This window comes from Leopardus geoffroyi, chromosome A1 (genome assembly GCF_018350155.1).
Source record: "Leopardus geoffroyi isolate Oge1 chromosome A1, O.geoffroyi_Oge1_pat1.0, whole genome shotgun sequence".
Classification (NCBI taxonomy): domain Eukaryota; kingdom Metazoa; phylum Chordata; class Mammalia; order Carnivora; family Felidae; genus Leopardus; species Leopardus geoffroyi.
Window position 1 is genome coordinate 139,804,166 of NC_059326.1, and position 20,437 is coordinate 139,824,602.

Below are 20,437 nucleotides of genomic sequence, written 5' to 3' on the forward strand. Positions count from 1 at the left end.
GTACAACTTTTGACTCCTCGAAAATGAACTGCTAATAGCCTACAATTGACTGGAAGCCTTACCAGTAACATAAACAGTCAATTAACACAAATTTTGTATATTATGTGTATTACATACTGTATTCTTTAATAATAAAGTAAGATGGAGAAAAGAAAACGTTAAATTGTAAGCAAGAAAAAATATATTTACAGTACCGTACTATTTTTTTTTTAAAGATTTTTTTTTTAATGTTTATTTATTTTGAGAGATAGAACGTGAGTGGGGGAGGAGCAGAAAGGGAGGGAGACACAGAATCCAAAGCAGGCTCCATCCAGGCCCTGAGCTGCCAGCACAGAGCCCAATGAGGGGCTCGAACTCACGAACCATGAAACCATGACCTGAGCTGAAGTCGGATGCTTAACCAACTGAGCTACCCAGGCGCCCCTGTATTATACTGTTTTTATTGAAACAAGTCCATGTATGAGTTGGCCTACTGCAGTTCAAACCCATGATGTTCAAAGGTCAGCTGTATATACATACATAGAACTATATATACATATCATCTGATTGATATGTATCTATCATATAAAATATATACTTTATATATATTTTATATACCAATATATATTAAAATATTTATATATTTTATATAATATATATTCCTCTAGTGTGGGGGGTTGGGGAGTTCATCATAAATATCTTTTTTGAATTGAAATTTTCTAATTGTTACTGCTTCACAGAAATGCAACTTCTTTAAAATTTTTATCAGAAACATTTTTTGTTGTTATTTATTTATTTTTTTTTTAGAGAGAGTGTGAATCAGGAAGACAGGCAGATGGAGAGAGGGAGAGAATTTTAAGCAGACTCCATGCTCAGTACGAAGCCTGATGGGGCTTGATCCCACGACCCTGGGATCATGACCTAAGCTGAAATCAAGAGTCAGACACTCAACCAACTAAGCCACCCAGATGCCCCTATCAGAAATTATAAACATACAGAAAATGAGATACTAAAGTGAATTCCTGGGTAATCATCACCCAGCATCATCAGACATCAACTTATTTGCAAATATTGTTTCATCTATCTCACCCCTCCCTACTGAATTTTAGAGGTAGAAGATGGAGTATTTTAAAACAAATCCCAATAAATTGGATAAATTTCTAGAAATTTAAAGTTTTCCAAAACTGACTCAAGAAAATAAGAAAATCTAAATAGACCTTTAATAAGGAAAGAAATTAAATCAATAATTAAAAATCTCCATTCCCCCCCCCCCCGAAAAAAAAAAAACAAAACAAGTCAAGATAGCTTCAGTGGTGAATTTTATCTGACACTTAAGAAGAAATAATACTGGGGTACCTGTGTGGCTCAGTTGGTTAACCATCTGACTTCAGCTCAGGTCATGATTTCGCAGTTCATGAGTTCGAGCTCAGCACTGGGCTCTGTGCCGACAGCTCAGAGCCTGGAGCCTGTTTCAGATTCTGTGTCTCCCTCTCTCAGCCCCTCCCCCGCTCATTCTCATTCTCTCTCTCTCTCTCTCTTTCAAAAATAAATAAACATTAGAAAAAAATAATAAGTAAACATTTAAAAAAGAAGAAATAATACCAGTATTCCACAAGTTCTTCCAGAAAATGAAGAAATATGTAACATTTACCAACTCATTCTATAAGACCAGTATCACCTTGATACAATAGCCAAACAAGCAGAATATTATAGATCATTGTAAATATAAAAGCCCTCAACAAAATGTTAGCAAACTGAATCCAGCAGTATAAAAAGAAGATTGTGTTCCATGACCAAGTGGGATTTATTCCAGGAATGCACTTTTCTCCTAAAATCAGGAACAAGACAAGGAAGTCCACTCTCATGTCTTCTCTTCAACATAGTCCTGAAAGTTCTAGCCAGTGTAGTCAGGCAATAAAAAGAAATAAAAGGCATCTAGATTGGAAAGGAAGAAATAAAACTATCTCTTCACAAATAACATGATGTTTATGGATAGAAACTCTTACGGATTTCAAAAGGAGTGCAACAGTTGTACCCTGAAAATAACAAAAGTGTGTTGAGGGAAAGTAAGGATCTAAAAATGAAAGCATCCTATATTCAACAATGAGAAGACTCAACATCGTTAAGAGGGTAGTTCTCCCCAAACTGATCGATGGATTCAGTGTAATTCTTCATCCAAATTCAAGGGGCTTTTTTTCCTGCCGAAATTGATAAACAGATCCTAAAATTTATATGGAAATGTGAAACACCTAAAATAGTGAAAACAATTTTGAAAAGGAACAAATAATAAGGTCTTTGGCTTTCCTGTTTAAGAATGTGCTATAAAGCTACAGTTATCAAGATAGTGTGTTACTGTCATAAGGCTAGACATATTGAACAATGGGGTAGAATTAAGAGTCCAGAAGTAAATCTTTGCATTGATACTTTATTGGTTTTTGGGAAAGTACCAAGGCAGAAGGATCATCTGTGCAGCACATGATGCTAGCACAACTGGATATCCACATGCAAAAAAAAGATGAACCTAAACCCTCACTTCACACCATATACAAATTTAACTCAAAATCAAGTTAAATGTAAGAGCCAAAGCAGTAAAACTTAATGAAGATATGAGAAAGTCTTTGAGACTTTTGGTTAGACAAGCATTTCTTAGATATAACAATAAAAGCACAGTCAGTAAAAGAAAAAGTTGACACGTTAGACTCATCACATTTGAAAACATCTGCACTTCAAAAGACACAATTAAAAAATGAAATGATAAGCAACATAGTAATGTAAAATATTGGCAAAATACTTATCTGATAAAGGACTTACATCCAGAATATAAAGAGAATTTTTATAAATTGTTAGTAAGACAACCTAGTTAAAAATGGACAAAAAATATAAATAGACTTTTCACTAAAGATATAAAAATAGAAAAATAGAACCCTCATACTTTGCTGGTGGGATTATAAAATGGTTCAGCCACTTTGGAAAACAGTCTGGCAGTTTCTCAAAAGGTTTAGAATGGAGTTACCATATGACTCAGAGATTCACTCCTGGGTACCTAAGGAAAGTGAAAACATATGTCCATGCAAAAATGTCTATATGAATGTTCATTGCAGCATTTCTCATAAAAGCCAAAATAAAAATAATCTAAATGTCCATCAACCTAGGGCATCTGGGTGGCTCAGTTGGTTAAGTGTCCAACTCTTGGTTTTGGCTCAGGTCATGATCTCAGGGTTTCATGGATTAAGCCCCTGGTCAGGCTCTTTGCTGACTGTGCAGAGCCTACTTGGGATTCTCTCTCTCTCTCTCTCTCTCTCTCTCTCTCTCTTTGCCCCTCCCCTACTCAGTTGCTCTTGTTCTCTCTCTCTCTCTCTCTCAAAATAAACACATTAACATTAAAAAAAATTCATCAACCTGATGAATGAATAGATGTTATGTTCAGTGATGGGATGATAGGTGATTTTCTAAAAGTGATTTTCTACATTTTCTTTAATGACTAACATTAAAATTTTGTAAAAGCTTTTTTAAAAAAATTTTGAGAGAATGCAAGTGGGGATGGGGCAGAGAAAGAGGGAAACACAGAATCCAAAGCAGACTTCAGGTTCTGAGCTGTTAGCACAGAGCCTGATGTTGGGCTTGAACTCATGAGCCATGAGATCATGACCTGAGCCGAAGTCGGACGCTTAACCAACTGAGCCACCCAGGTGCCCCAAAATTTTATAAATGCTTTTTACATAAAAGTGAAGGAGATAACTGATAACCCAAATGACTGAGGGCTTGGATATGCCCATGGATCCTGTCTGGGACACATTGTTATTTTCTGAGTGCCGATCTGTACTCATCTCAGAGTTTGCAGCGTATAATTACTGTCTCAACAAGCCTATGATGTAGGTAACTATAAATTCATTTTGCAGGTAAGGAAATTGAGACATAGAAAGATTAGTAGTTTTAGGGTCACCCAGCTAGCAAGGAGTGAGCTAAGTTTTGAATTCAGTAATTGTGATTCTAGTCTATACACTTAGGTACCATGGTTATACATACTACAGTGATGCTTTCCTTCTGACACTTTCTTATGCTTTGTTTTGTTTTCTTACAAAGGGGTCCAAATTTTATGGAAATGAGCTCAAGAAAGAAAAGCAAGTCAACCAACGAATTGAAAATATGATGCAACAAAAAGCTCAAATTACCAGCCAACAGCTAAGGAAAGCACAATTACAGGTATTAATTTAATTGCTAAAGAAAGTGAAAGCTGGTAGAATAGTAATTGATAGTTAAAATGCATCATGGTCAAGTCACAACTGAAAACAAGGTAAAATGTAAATGTTCATTATATTGTAAAGCATAAAATTTAACAAACATGCATACTTTGTTAAATATTGGTCTACTCTTTTACATAAAGACCCCATACCTAGGCATTGTCACCTCCATTATACAGAAGAGTTAATGGAACCTTAATTAGGGTAAATAACTTGCCTAGCTTCAGAGCTAGGATTTAATCCAAAGCTTATGTTCTTTTTGTTATATACATACTTTGCAGCTACAAAAGGCCACAAGATAAATGTGGCATGTTTTCTTCCATGCTGATTTTGCAAAACAGATTTAGGGGAACATGTTCACTAATTAAATTATAAAGCAATTTAAAACATAATTGTGTTGTACTAAAACTAAGGTAGAATGCCAAATGTGCATGAATTTTTAAGATAAAACACCAGACTTCTAAAAATTTGGAGGCTTTTGGCTTCTCCAGTATCTTCAGGGAATAAATACTCAAAAGAGTTTCCTCTGGTATTTAAAAGCTATTCCAGGAGAAGAGTTTGAGTAGAGCAACACTGCAGGGCATCATGTAATAGATTGAAAACTCAAAATAGTCAAGGTTTTGCTGGTAAACCTAAGGTTTACTTTTATATATTTAAAAAAAATTTTTTTAAATAAAGTTTACTTTTAAAGGCAGTTTTTATCCTCTATCAAAATCTGATTCAATTTAACAAAGCAGTTTAGGCTGTAACATGATGATAAAATCATATTGATCTAGGCCACACATTTCTTCTCGTGATAGAGTTCAGAGATGCCAAACTTTATGTTTTTTTCTTTGCCAAATTGTAATGTGTCATTTTCTTCATATATGCTTTCCTAGAGCACAAGCTAGTTTTTTATTTTATGTGATAAGTGGTCTCCTTTCATAAAGAAAGATCACTTGCTTTTGCCTTCCCAAATTATCATTTAAAAAAAAAATTTTTAACATTTATTCATTTTTTGAGGGACAGAGAAAGAGCACGAGCAGGGGAGGGGCAGAGAGAGAGGGATACACAGATCCAAAGCAGGCTCCAGGCTCTGTGCTGAAGCACAGAGCTCTATGTGGGGCTCAAACTCACAAACTGCGATATCATGATCTGAGCCGAAGTCAGACGCTTAACTGACTGAGCCACCCAGACGACCCCCAAAATTAGCATTTTTAGTGCTTCATAGCATTCTACTCTATGGAGGTACCATAATTTATTTGCCTTATTCCACATGGGTTTCAGTTTTTTGTTTTTATATATAACCTTGCGATGATTGTTCTTATTTACATCTTTGTACTCTTGTCCTGTTATTTTCACCAAAGATTGTACAGTTTCACATTTTCAACACAAGAGTGCTAGTTTCCTCACATACTTGTTTCAAATTAAATTTTATTAATTTTATCAATCCTTTAGTTTTTGCTGGTAATGTCTAAATATTATTTCATGGTAATTTTAATTTGCACCTTCTTTGATTATGACAGAAAAAGAATGTCTTCCCTTGTATTAGCCATTAATATTTCATTCCTATGGGAATTCCTTTTTTATTGTTAGTATATAGGCTAAGTAGCTGGCACAAGATCCCAAAATACAGTGGTTCAGATCAGTTAAGAGTTTATTTCTTTCTCACATAATAGATAAGTATTCCTGGGGTACCTGGCTGGCTCAGTCGGTTAAGCGTCCAACTTCGGCTCAGGTCATGATCTCGCAGTTCCATGGGTTCAAGCCCCATGTTGGGCTCTTGCTGACAACTTGGAGCCTGGACCCAGCTTTGGATTCTGTGTCTCCCTCTCAATCTGCTCCTGCCCCACTCATGCTCTGTCTCTCTCTCTCTCATAAATAAATAAACATTTAAAAAAATAGATAAGTAGTCCCAACTGATTGGGTGGTTCTGCTCACTGTAGTAATTTAGGGACCCAGGTTCTACATCGTGTTGTTCTGTCATCCCCTAAGTGTTATCCTTACCTGGTTTACAAAATGGGATTACCTCCAGTCTATATTCTAGACCCCAGTAACGAAGAAAGAATGAGGAAAAAAAATCAAAGGCAAGTAATTTGCTATTCAACAAGTGAAAGAGAAATTGCACACATTACGTCAGCTCACGTGCTTTCTCCTTTTAATTTTTTTTAACGTTTATTCATTTTTGAGAGACAGAGTGCGAGCAGGGGAGGGACAGAGGGAGAGGGAGACACAGAATCCAAAGCAGGCTCCAGGCTCCAAGCTGTTAGCACAGAGCCCCATGCAGGGCTCAAACTCATGAACTGCAAGATCATGACGTGATCTGAAGTCGGTCACTTAACAGACAGGCCCTTTCTTTCTTCCTATACTAAATTCTCATTGTACTTGAATTTGTTTCTGGATTCTCTCTTTTACTCAGTTGAATCTTTTCCTCTATCATACCATGCAATTTTAGTTATTCAATAATAATAATATGTTTAATATGTTCCTTCACTACGATTCTATAAATTTTTTTCTCATGCATTGTTCCTTTCGCATAAATTTAAGCATTGTTTCATCAAGTTAAAACAAATCCATTCTGTGTATAATAACATTATTTTTAATTGATATTAATCCTTAGGCAATTTATTTTCAGAACCTTTTTTTGGTAAGTTTTAATCATCTATACAAATATCTCTTATAAAGCTTTAAAGATATAATGCATATGAGTCATGCAATATAAGAACTTTTTGCTGTTCATGACTCTTTTTAAAGCTCATAATCCTTAAATATGCTAATAATCTGAAGTATTAGAAAATATTTTATATTGTGTAACAGAGCTTCAGATTTTGTTACAGTTTTTGTTGACTATTTCATGAGAGACTCTCTGACATCTTTTGAAAGGGGAGTGGCAGGAAATCTGTTTTATGTTGATTGTTAAATTGTTTCACTTGTTGAGCTTCCTTTAAAAGAAATTGTGTAAATGGGAGGGGATTGAGGAAATCCTAAGGAATCTAGAAGATCTGAGAGTAAGAGAGGTTTTCCATGGGAAATGTGTTTCTATTCCAGTGTCATGAATTTTCCAAATAATAGATTTTTGTATGCATGCTATGATGGTAGGAACTATTATTGTTAGTCAAGCTGAGGTAACTAACCTCTATAGTCTCCCGGAGTATTTATTCAGAACCTAAGTGTTCCCCACTCCATCCTACCCTCTTTAGACTTCTTAAAGGCACAATCATTTTTGTAGCTGCCAAAACATCTTGTTATAACATGGATTCATAAATTAGATAGACAAACATCTGAGGTGCCTGGGTGGCACAGTTGGTTAAGTGTCCAACTCTTGATTCTGGTTCAGGTCATGATCTCACAGTTTGTGAGATCGAGCCCCACATCGGGCTTCATGTTGCCATTGTGGAGCCTGCTTGGGATTCTCTCTCTCTCCTTCTCTTTCTGCCCCTGTCCTGTTCACGGTCTCCCTCTCTCTTTCTCTCTCTCAAGTAAATAAATAAACTTAAAAAAAAAAAAAAAGAATAGACAAACATCCATGTTATATTAAATGGAAACTACACAGCAAATCTGTGCATTTTGACCATTTTAACAACTGATTTTATGGACCTGGGTTTATTTACCAATTTAGGGTAGTAGTAAGTCAGGAAAATGAAAAACAATATTTCTGAAACAGTTTCCTGAATGTAATCAAAAAAGGGGATTTTTTAAAGAAGTAAATAAAGCATAATGTTGATATAAAATACACTATTTGAGTTTGGTTTGAAGTTATTTCAATATTAAAGACTTTTTAAGATCCATTTTAGGGAAGCATTATAAAATAATGGAAAGAGCACAGCCTTTAGAGTAACTTGGTTTATAGGTCTAGTGCTAACATTTACCAGCTGTATGACTCAGAGCAGATTACTTCCTCTTACTGAAGTTTAGTTTCCTCATCTACAAAATGGGAATAATAATTACCATCTCAGAATTATTTTTATCACTAAATGAGTTAACATAGAAGCGTTGATTCTAATCTGTACACTTAGCCACCGTGGTTATAGGACACATTTGATATACCCAATAAATGTCACTTCTGTTTTTAAAATTATAGGTAATATCATGAAGCCCTTTCCATATCCCTGGATGAGTACATTACATGAGTAGCTCTTTTAATTCTTCCAATTGTTGGGGATTGGTTTAGTCCCACTTTTCAAAAAAAGGAAGAATGAGGGGAGTTAACTTGCCCCCTATCATGTAACTGAAGACCCAGAAGAAGCTCTTATTCTTAACCGTGGTCACACACACTAGTTTTGAACTGTGACAAAAGGGATAACATACACGTGAGAGGCTCAGATCAGAACATGGAAGTTATTTGTAAGGGAAAATAGAAGAATGGAAAACATGAATGAGGATTTCATTAGAAGAAATTTGAGAAAAGCAGGGTGGTGTGCATTTGGTAGTTGCAGAGAGAAAAGTGTTTAGACAAGGGTGAGTAATGAGAGTAGAGGAAAGCGGAATGTTTGAGTCACTCAGTGGGGAGGTTTCCTTTTGCCAACTGTACTTTTGCTTGAAGCACAGAAAAGATAATAGATTGCTGAAGGAACTGTCATAAAATTAACATATGAGGCTAAGGAAAGCTTTTTTCCACCTGGTTTGCTTTCCATTTATTATCTTTTTCCTTTCCAATATTTATGGGTTAAGATACTTCAAATGCTGCTCCCGTATTCTCAGTCAATTCCTATCATAGGTATATTTTTTGGATTAAAATAGAGTAGTTTTTAACCCACCCTTATTTTTATTAGCCTCCATTATTTGTCTACATCTTTTTTTTTTTTTTTTTTTTTTTTTTTTTTAATGTCAGGATGCTATTCTCTAATTTAAAATCGAAGTACTGGAAAAAATAGTTGTTTTAAATCTGGATGATAAATTGGAGTCATGTGAAAGTTCCACCTATTAGGTATCTCACTGCATGAGATCAGCCTTCTGCAAAATTTTTCTGCACATTCTACTTCCTCTTTTTAAACCAGAAAAAAATATATATATTTATCAGTGTAAAATTTATGTATTTTCTCCTATAAGTCTCACCTCTTTCTCTCTTATAAGAAAAGAATTTAAAGGCAAATCAAGTCTTTATCCTGATAGAACTCATAATTTAGTATCTAATATAGTAAGTGCACCATAAGGGCAGGAAAACAACTAAGGGAACATTAAATTCTGTGGCATGGAGGACAGAGAGCTAATTAAGCCATAGAGAGGTATCTGAGCTGACCCTTCAAGGCTTTATGACAGAATGAGGAAGATCATCCTAGACAGAGGAACAGCCTGAAAAAGGCACAGAGCATCTCAGTGAGTTGTAGCCTAAACAGAAGCAGACCCTCTAGAGGTTCACTGGAACCAACTGGAAACAAATATGGTTCAGGGGATTATTTCTTTTAATATTTCTAATTTTGAGAGAGAGAGAGAGACAGAGTGCAAGCCAGGGAGGGGCAGAGGGAGAGGGAGACACAGAATCCGAAGCAGGCTCCAGGCTCCAAGCTGTCAGCACAGAGCCCGACGTGGGCCTCGAAATCATGAACTGTGAGATCATGACCTGAGCCCAAGTCGGACGCTTAACCAACTGAGCCACCAGGTGCTCCTCAGGGGATTATTTCTAAAAGAGAAGTTGCAGTCTTAGCCTGCAGCTAGTGGGGAAACTAGTGTCACTATAATGCTAAGAAGGAAGACCATGAAAAAAATTCTCCAGAATGGAAGCAGAGTTGAAGTCTAACGAGGAGGAAATACTGAATTATACCCCTGCAACTTTCCACTTTTGAGAAAACCTGCTATAGAGATCTCCACATGATGGAAATTGCTTTCATTCCAGAGCTTACCCTTATTGCTTATATCTATTTTCCCCTCAGTTTTTTATTCCTTTGCTGTGCAGCTATCCTTTGATCCTTTAGTAAGAGATTACATTCATTAAACTTGTCCCATTTGCTAGCCACTATTCCATGCTCCTTATGTATTCCATCTTATTCAAAGTGATCATAGATCAAAATGGTCACACCACCACCCTCGGCTACGGGGAAAGCTGGGAAGCATATTTAGCTTCTTTTCTCTTCAGCCTCTATAGTAGAGGCCACAAAAAAGGAACACTTGGAAATGGGTCTGTCTGTTACATAAACCTTTTTCTTACTGCCTGCCATACTTTGGTTATTTTTACCTCCTTTCATTTCCCTTTCTTCTTATCAATCCAATTCTTTCTCTCTAGAGAAATAAAAATGCTTTAAAGATAAGTTTCTTGGCTATTATATTTGACGTATATATTGATTTCATGAAAGAATAAATTATAGCTTAAATTTTCAATTTTGATTTGTATTGACTAACGGTTACCAAATTTCAGCCTTATAAAAACAGTTCTACAGAGTGAATGTTTACATTATGATTTGTACATTCACTTGTACAGTACTCTTCAGCATAAAGGTAATATGCCAAAGAAGTATATAATCTTTCGTTGTAGATTTCCTTTGTTGCTACTTTAAAATGTTAATGTTATGAGTCAGTGAGAGTTGTTTATTTTACCGAAGCTTTTATTTACCATTAGTTGATGTCCAAATTTATAAAGCAGAAGAATCATTTGATACAAGCACTTACAATATTTCATTCATTCAAGAAATATTTATTAAGTACCTATTATGTGATTGTAGTGAGTGAGAGATGGAAGACTTGGTAGGGTAAGATATTTGAGAATCAACTCCCTATCTTCATGAAAATAGAAGCAATTATCAGCCTTAATAAACAACAATAAAGTGTAAGTAGATAGGGGTACCTGGCTGGCTCAGTCGGTGGAACATATGATTTTGACTTTTGACTTTGGGCTTGTGAGTTTGAGCCTTATGTTGGGTGTAGAGATTAATTAAGTAAAAAAAAGTTAAATAAATACAAAAGAAACTTCAACAAAAAAATGTATACATAGATAGGTGGGTCAATGGGTGGGTGGAAAGATGGATAGATAGATGGACAGAGATAGATACCTCCTAAATGAGAGATTAATGTTATGATTGATGGTGTTTTGATATCATGTTGACTAAAAATATGTTAACTTTTTAAAAAATTAAGGTTGACAGATTTGCAATGGAATTAGAACAGAGCCGGAATCTGAACAATACTATAGTGCACATTGACATGGATGCTTTCTATGCAGCTGTAGAAATGAGGGACAATCCAGAACTGAAGGATAAACCCATTGCTGTAGGATCAATGATGATGTTGGTAAGTAGGTAAAGATCAAAGACAAAATAGGAAATTTCGTAACATATTCAAGTAAAGCTTACTGGTTCATGAAGGGGGAAGGGGAAGCCTTTGGTAAGCTTTACCAGTTTGCTGGGCGTTTTTCTGTGTGCTTTATATGTGCTCAATTATGGAATCCTTTCAACATCACTTGAGGAAATTTTTATTTCCATTTGACAGACAAGGAAACTAGCTCAGAGGGGTGTTTAAAAACTTCCCCAAAATTACAAACCTGGTGAATGGTAGAGTGACATTGTATCTTTCTGTTGCAAATTGTATTTTTTAAAGTAACTGTTCTAGTTAAAGAGAACTGGAGAAGAAAGAAAAGGAAATGTTATTCTAAAGCAGGCTTGCACACAGTGGCTTGCAGGCCAAATCTAGTCCTTTTCTTTGTAAATAAAATTTTATTGGAACTCTGTCACGTGCCATTCATTTGTTGTTGCATTGAAAGAGCAGAGTTGAGGGGCTCCTGGATGTCTCAGTCAGTTGAGTGGCCAACTCTTAATTTCGTCTCAGTTCATTATCTCACAGTTGTGAGATTGAATCCTACGTCAGGCTCCACACTGAGCATGAAGCCTGCTTAAAATTCTGTCTTCCTCTGCCCCTCTTCCCTGCTTGTATGTGCATGCTTTCTCTATCTCTCTCTCCGATTAAAAAATAATAATACTAAAAGAGCAGAGTTGAGTAGCTGCAACAGAGACCCTATGATCTGCAAAGTTTAAAGTAATTACTATCCAGACTTTTACAGAAAAGGTTTCCCAACCTTAGTTCTAGAGTAACATACTTCATTAAAATAGGACTGTAATTAGTTTTCCCATGTCTTAGAATCTTAACTTTTGTGATTGCCATATTGCTCTCCCTCATTGCCACCCTAACCATAGAAGGTAAAGATGGCCAGGATTGCTATATGTGGCTAAAACTGTGTGGGGAATTAGAAATGACACCTGGAGTAGTTGGATTTTGGTATAAAAAAACATATCTATAAGAGAAACAAAGAGAGTTCTACCCTGTTTCTAACTCTTTCAAATGCCTTAGCTATAAATCTGCTTCCTACTGAGTTACTATTTTATTATAAAACTATAATCTGTTTGTTCATTATCTCTGCTCCCATAAGTATGCAGACAACTAGCAATTGAAGTTTCAAAACAGTGTTTATTGAAAGACTACTCTCCTTTTCCTATAAATAATCAGCCTATATTTGAAAAAATGCATTTATTTTTAAGAACATATATCATAATCTACGTGAAATTATCTATGTGTGTGTATATATACATACACGCACGCATACTGTAGCCATGTTAAAGCTAAATCCATTGCTAGATATGCAAAATATTTTCTTTCCTATAAATTCTGTCCTCCTAAAAATGGGTTATTATTTCCAAATTCAAAATGATTATTTGCCATATTTAAACAAAGATTACTGCTTTTGTGTGCTCAGCTAATAGACTTCCCTTCTAATGAGATTTGAAGTATAATTGCTATTGTTCTATTAAACTCATAAAAGTATATTTAGAAATTAATGGTAGTGATAGCACATGTTTGATTATTCCAGTCTGTTACAGTTAGAATTCTTTTTTGGGGCGCCTGGGTGGCTCAGTCGGTTAAGTGTCTGACTTCAGCTTGGGTCATGATCTCACAGTCTGTGAGTCTGAGCCCCGCCTCAGGCTCTGTGCTGACAGCTCAGAGCCTAGAGCCTACTTCAGATTCCGTGTCTTCCTCTCTCTTTCTGCCCCTCCCCCACTAGCGCGCGCGCTCTCTCTCTCTCTCTCTCTCTCAAAAATAAACATTAAAAAAAATTTTTTAAAAATTCTTTTTTGATGAATTGGGTAGATCCTTGAAATGTTCTAAGTTGGGATTCATAGTTAGACCTCATGGCAGTTATTTATTGCTGCATAACAAACCCCTCCAAGTACTTAGTGGACACCATTTATTTGTTCATGATTCTCTAATTTAAGCAGAGTACAATGGGGATAACTCCACTCTACCTGAGGTTGTCTAGAGCTATTTAGCAGGGGCTGGAGGATCCAAAATGGCTTCACTAACATGCTTGGCCCTTCAGCAAAGGTGGCTGGAATGGTTTCCAGCCATTGAGCTTTCCTCTGTCCATATGGCACATCATCATCATTTAGCAGTTTAACCCAAGATCTTTACACAGTTGCTGGCTTCCCAAAAAAGCAAAGGCTAAAGTTGCAAACTTCATAATGCCTAGGCTTCAAGACTCACATAATGTCACTCTTTCACATCTTTTTGATCAAAGCAAGTCTCAGTGCTAGTCACTTGGCATGAGACACTGGAGCTCACCCTTGGATAGGAGGAACTGTAAAATACTGTGGCTGTGATTTACATGTAGTCTACCTACCACAAACCTGAAAGTTAAAGGAAGTTGTATTATAAATTTTGTTTCAGCTCTACTACAGATCTAGCTTTCATATCAATTCCATTAGGTTTATTTATATTTAACATATTGATTTGTTTTTCTAGTGCTATCTGCATTTGCTGTTCCAGAAAACTGACCAAAGATTAGCATAGTTTGGAGTACTATCAAGATTTTTATTAAATGCCATTTGAAAACCATTAATGGCAAATTGATGTTATTCTGAAGTAATCCCTTTCATATGGTAGATTCTGTTTTGCATTCCTTTGAATTTTCACTTGAGATTTCAAAGATGTCACTTGTGATAAAATTTTTTTGGAAATGGTACTGTGTGTGGTATCATCATCAACAAGATTTAAAAGTAATGTTCTCCTTCTGACTTTCATAATTTTTTCACCAAAAGTGTTTCACCAAAAAGGATATTCAAGCCTGAAAAAATAAAACGTAATTTTCAAAGTTCTTTTAAGCTTTATTCACTTATATTTTTGACATATAATTTGGCTGACAATATATTAGAACCTTTGACTTTTGTTGTAAATGAAAAATTTCCCAAACCCCAAGTATAGCAAATTCCAAATCTATACTAGTATACTATACTATTACTTTCTATACTATTACTTTCATGTAACATCTATTTGTACTATAACATTACTTTATAACTATTAGTTCCATGTAGCATCACCCACCATCATCCAAACTTTGCTGTATACTATATTAGGTATGCCTTAGAACCAGTAAAGTTTAGGGACCCCTGGTGGCTCAGTTGGTTAAGCATCCAACTCTTGATTTTGGCTCAGGTCATGATTTCTTGGTTTGTGAGATCGAGCCCTGCATCGAGCCCCACTTCGAGCTCTGCATCGGGCTCTGTGCCGACAGTGTGGAGCCTGCTTGGAATTCTCTCTGTCTCTCTCTCTCTCTCTCTCCTTGCCCCTCCCCTGCTCATGCACTCGCTCATGTGTGTTATTTCTCCAAAAAAATAAACTTAAAACCATCTAGCCTCATGGCACTTAAAAAAAAAAAAAAAAAGAACAAGTGAAGTTTAGTTATTGGAAATATAAGAGAACCTTTTTATTAGTCTTGTTTATTTCCTGGTATCATGTTATAAATATGGAGACAGCAGTGAGAGAGAGGGTCATGGTATAATACTATGATAGGATAAAATCAAAGCTCAATTCGAGGCAGTGGCCTATAAAAGAAATGTCCTTGACTTGAAAATACACATCAGTAATGTGTTTCTTATGAACGTATTGATCAAGTGTCCATTTAGGTTTGTATATTTTTTCCTATGTGGTCTGTTTTCTTTCAGTCTACCTCGAATTACTACGCAAGGAGGTTTGGTGTTCGTGCAGCTATGCCAGGATTTATTGCTAAAAGACTCTGCCCACAACTCACTATAGTGCCCCCAAACTTTGACAAATACCAAGCTGTGAGTAGAGAGGTAAGTCTGATGAACTCCTATTACAGACTTTGACTGATTTCTTTTCACTTACAGAATCAAGTCCAGATGCCTTAGCACCTCATAATTTGGTCTTAGCTTATCCCTTTAAATCTTACCTCTCTATCACTTGTCCAGCTTATTTATTGAAAACCGAGCTGAGGGGAGCCTGGGTGGCTCAGTTGGTTAAGCATCTGACTTCAGCTCAGGTCATGATCTCGCAGTTGACGAGTTCAAGCCCCACATCGGGTTCTGTGCTGACAGCTCAGAGCCTGGAGCCTGCTTCACATTCTGTGTCTCTCTCTCTTTCTGCCCCTCCCCTGCTCATGCTCTGTCTCTCTCTGTCTCAAAAATAAAGAAACATTTAAAAAAATTAACAAAAAAAAAAAAAAAAAGGAAAACTGAGCTGAGTATGCAGAGTACACCCTTCTATTTCCCAGATATTTGCTTTTCCATATATTTTTTTCTTCTGTTTAGAAGCTCTTATTTCCCCAGAAAACTTTGGATTGCCTTAATTTTAACTTACATTAACTTCAGCTGTTTTTTTCTTAATGTACAAAATATATCTTTCTAGAATCACCTTATATTTATAATTTATATAATCTACTCAAGTTATTAATTTCAAATTCTTTTGCGAATAAATTTTTTTATCAAATGTTTTTAAACAATAATAAAATTCCTGTATTTTGATTAACTGTTTTCCTTGCCTCATAGTCTAGTGAAGATGCTTATGAGCATTTAATGTCCAAGAGACTGATAATGGAAGAAAAAACGGAATAATCTTGATTTGAAAAGGGTCTTTGAAATATAAAGATTTAATTCAGTAAAATTGCCTAAACTGTCTTATAGGAAAAGCTGCTATTTTTCTCTATTTTTGATAACTGGACTATCATGCTAGTGCTAAAACTTAAGTCATAAATTAAAATTTTAGAATACTACGTGAAATACTTTTAGCCTACTGTAGTACAATACAGTGTTAAAGACGACTGTCTGAATTGAAACCCTTAAGAAACTATGAGCTAGCACTTATTACCATTTAGTCATGTGAAGAATCTTTAGATTTGCTCCTCTTATTTGTTTTCCACCTCATGTACTCTAGAAATGACTCCCACCGAAATTAAAAAGGTGCTCTACCCCAAATAAAAAAGCAAATTCTTTTTTTCATTCTTTCAAAAACAGTCTGTGGCAGCAAGTGCTTTTTGTCTCTCTCTGAAAAGGTGGTGGTGAAGGGGGAAGCACGTTCACAGGTGGTTATTGCTTATGTCTTTTACTGTATTCCTAATGTAAAAGGGTAGAAATGCTACCCGTAAATATTGTAGGCTTTCAGTAAGTTTGAAAATCCTTCAAAAACCTTGTAAGAAAGGATTTTTTTGTGTCCTACTTTATTTAACTCATTAAAACTTCAGATGATATGATGAGACCTAAATTATTTTTAGTTTCCTGCAGTCTTACATATATTGAAGAAATCTTTCAAATTTGAGCAGGATCTAGCTAGTTTTTTTGCAGATAACGAGTGAGTTCTTGTGTGTAAATGAACTACAGCACAAATTCCCTGACTATAAGGGTGTTAATATGTGTGGCTTGGTTTAAAAGTTTAAGGAAAAGCCATTTTTATTTTATCCAAAAGAATGGAACAGCTTTAACTGTTCTGGAAGGCAGAGTGCTTGAATTTTACTGGAACATGTCTATTTTTGTTCTTGAAGCAGTATCCTATGAAAAGGAAGTTAGTGAGTACTCCGTGTCTCTAGGGAGTACTTCTCATTCAGAATAATCGTAGTTGGCTGCCAACTACAGACTTTCCAGAGTTTCATTTTCACTAGAAAGATTCCATTTGAGTACATTATAAAACTGGTTTCTTCTACAAGAACAAAGCTAATTAAGGTACTCTCTGAGTAAAGCATGGCCAAGTTTTATATCACCATTTTCTAAAATTACCTTTGACACAGCTGTTCATAATTAAAATAAGCTAAAAAGCTTTCTTTTTATAAAACTTCAAAAAAGTTCTCATTATACAGCAGACAGATTTTAAATACTAGATGGAAGTATAACATAATTCAATAAATACTTTTTTCAAATATATATATTGTTTTGGCAACTACTTCCTCTAATTTCAGGTAATACTTCAGTGGTTAAAAAAATTCATAGTTTCACATAATAAAACTGTCTTATATAAAAGTCAATTTCTGGAATCATACAGAAATTCTGATCTCTTCATTTCTTTTATCTCAAGATGCAGCTCCAGACTTTTCCTCATAATTTAATATAGTCACAGACTTCCACTGTAGAGTTGTCCTCTTTCCCGTTCCAAATCACGATAATTGAGCTTTATTTTCTGAGTGGATACATGCATAAATGTATGTTTTGAGTGGAGTTTTATGTACATATTATAATTAATTAAAATAGAACTACTTTCTAAAGCATCATAGTACCTTTATGTAAGATATTCCTTTTTGTTTTTTTAAAATGTTTAATTGTTTTGAGAGAGCACACACACTCAAGAGGGCAAGTGGGGGAGGGGGAGAGTCAGGGAGAAAGAAAAAATCCCAAGCAATCTCTGGTTTGTCAGTGCAGAGCCCGACATGGGGGCTTCATCTCATGAATCCTGAGGTCATGACCTGCGCCAAGGTCAAGAGTCAGATGCTTAACCTACTGAGCCACTCAGGTGCCCCAAGATTATTGCTTTCTAAAAGGAACAGAAACCATTGGGGCACCTGGGTGGATCAGTGTCTGACTCTAGATCTTCCCTCAAGTCATGATCTCATGGTTCATGAGTTTGAGCTCTACATCGGGCTCTGTACTAACAGTATGGAGCCTGCTTAGGATTCTGTCTCTCTCCCTCTCTCTCTCTGCCCCTCTCACTCTCTCTTGTCTCTTTCAAAATAAATAAACTTAAAAAACATTATAAAGAAATAAAATGAACAAAAACCATCATAAAAGGTGAGAGGGAGCAGGGTCCTATTGTTACCACTTCTACTCTTGACCAGTTATTTAAAATTATGTTACTTAACTGTTCTTTCTGTGCCAGCAGAAGGATGTCTGAGATTTATTTGAGTCACTTATTATATCTAGATAAAGATGGCTGAATAGAGATTGTATCAAATGAAGCTGTTTCATGGTCTTCTGCCTTCATGATCTATTTTAATGCAAAAGAGAATTTGAACAAACTTGCCCTAGCAATAAATTATTTATTCCCTAAATCTATGAGCTATTGATTGTAGGATTTTTGCTATATTTCAAAGTAAGAATATTAATGTTTCTTATCAGCTGTTATATGACAGGTTTTGCTGTGGCAGCAGAATTTAAACCATTTTGTTCCTTTTGAAGGTTAAGGAAATACTTGCTGATTATGATCCCAATTTTATGGCCATGAGTCTTGATGAAGCCTACTTGAATATAACAAAGCACTTACAGGAAAGACAAAATTGGCCTGAGGACAAAAGGAAGTATTTCATCAAAACAGGGAACTCTCTAGAAAATGGTAAGCAATTAATTAGAATGATCAAACTAAAAAACAAACAAAAAGCCCTTTGAATTAACCCAGTTAATGCATTAGCATGCATAGATGGTAGGACTAGTTAAACCTTTATTATGAAAAAATATTAAAAATGAAAAATCAGAAACTTAAAATGTACTAGTGGAATTTCTAAGTTAAATTTGTAGAATGTCACTTTTAAACCAAATGAGATTGTTAAATTTCTTGAGTTTAAGAGTGTGCACTAGTTTGTATTCCCACCAACAGTACAAGAGGGTTCCCGTTTCTCCACATCCTTGCCACCATCTGTTGTTTCCTGAGTTGTTTATTTTATCCACTCTGACCTGTGTGAGGTGGTATCTCAGTGTGGTTTTGATTTGTATTTCCCCTATGATGAGTGATGTTGAGCATCTTTTCATGTGTCTCTTGGCCATCTGGATGTCTCCTTTGGAAAGTGTCTATTTATGTCTTCTGCTCATTTCTTCACTGGATTATTTGTTTTTTGGGTATTGCGTTTGGTAAGTTCTTTATAGATTTTGGATACTAACCCTTTATTCGATATGTCATTTGCAAATATCTTTTCCCATTCTGTCGGTTGCCTTTTAGTTTTGTTGATTGTTTCCTAGGGTATTATGCTAAGTGAAATAAGTCAGAGAAAGACAGATACCATGTTTTCACTCATATGTGGAACTTGAGAAACTTAACAGAAGACCATGGGGGAAGGGAAGGGAAAAAAAGTAGTTACAAACAGAGAGGAAGGGAGGCAAACCATAAGAGAGTCTTAAATACGGAGAACAAACTGAGGGTTGATGGGGGTTTGGGGGAAAGGGAAAAATGGGTGAGGGACATTGAGGAAGGCATTTGTTGGGATGATCACTGTGTGTTGTATGTAAGCAATGAATCATGGGAATCTACCCCAAAACCAAGAGCACATTGTATACACTGTATGTTAGCCAATTTGACAATAAATTATATATATAAAAACAAAAAAAAGACTGTGCAGAATCCCTAAACAAAATAATTTCATAGCAGTTCTTTTCTCAAGATCTAATTAAGAAAATGTTGGGTTGTATTGAATCTGAGGAGGTTGTCTTTTGTTGTAGTTGTTAACAGATAATAGAGTTTTTAAAAATTGACCTGAAACATATGAAAACATTGGGTGAGTTTTTTCCCTCTTGGTTTCCAAATTATCTATAATCTGGTTATACAGTGATTATGACTGTTTTCAGCCTTGCCAAAAGTCATGACTCCCAACTCTCTTCTTTGGTTTAGACCTTATTTTGATTCCTTTGTATACAATGAAATAGAAGTTTCATGACCCTAAGGGTTTTTTCAAGGTCTCTTTGTTGCCTATCCAGAACCCTGTCAAGGAACATGTAGATATTATGCATACTACTTTCAGCCCTCTGTCAGAGGTATGATTACTTCAGATATCTTAGCTGTCCTGGACCCCTGAGCAAAATTCACCTGGATGAAAAGGTAGAAACAGAGAGTTTGTTCACAACCCACAACTGTATTTCCTGTGCACAACTCATTGACTTCTTCCGGGGGGGGGGGGGGGGGGGGACAGACAGTGGTAGCGAAACCCGTTTGTAACCTTCCCTGAGTCAACAATGGTGGATCTTTGATGGCATAAAAATGGTGGGTTTTCTTCAGTGACATAAAATTCTCTCATATTGTTTAGAGGTCACATCTTTAGAGCAAGTTTAATGGGGACA

General features: G+C 35.7%; 1 protein-coding gene across 12 annotated transcripts in view; it reads left to right on the forward strand.

Annotated features, from left to right (window-relative positions):
• Positions 1 to 20,437, forward strand: part of POLK (DNA polymerase kappa) — a 73,662-nt gene that overhangs the window by 29,741 nt on the left and 23,484 nt on the right. For 10 of the 12 annotated variants that reach the window (XM_045495850.1, XM_045495821.1, XM_045495813.1 and 7 more), the window contains 4 exons: positions 4,063 to 4,182; positions 11,268 to 11,420; positions 15,119 to 15,250; positions 18,572 to 18,725. In XM_045495850.1, coding sequence (XP_045351806.1) covers positions 4,063 to 4,182; positions 11,268 to 11,420; positions 15,119 to 15,250; positions 18,572 to 18,725 — 559 coding nt within the window. The remainder of the gene's footprint in view (positions 1 to 4,062; positions 4,183 to 11,267; positions 11,421 to 15,118; positions 15,251 to 18,571; positions 18,726 to 20,437) is intronic. The other 2 variants (XM_045495841.1, XM_045495830.1) reach the window with 2 other exon arrangements.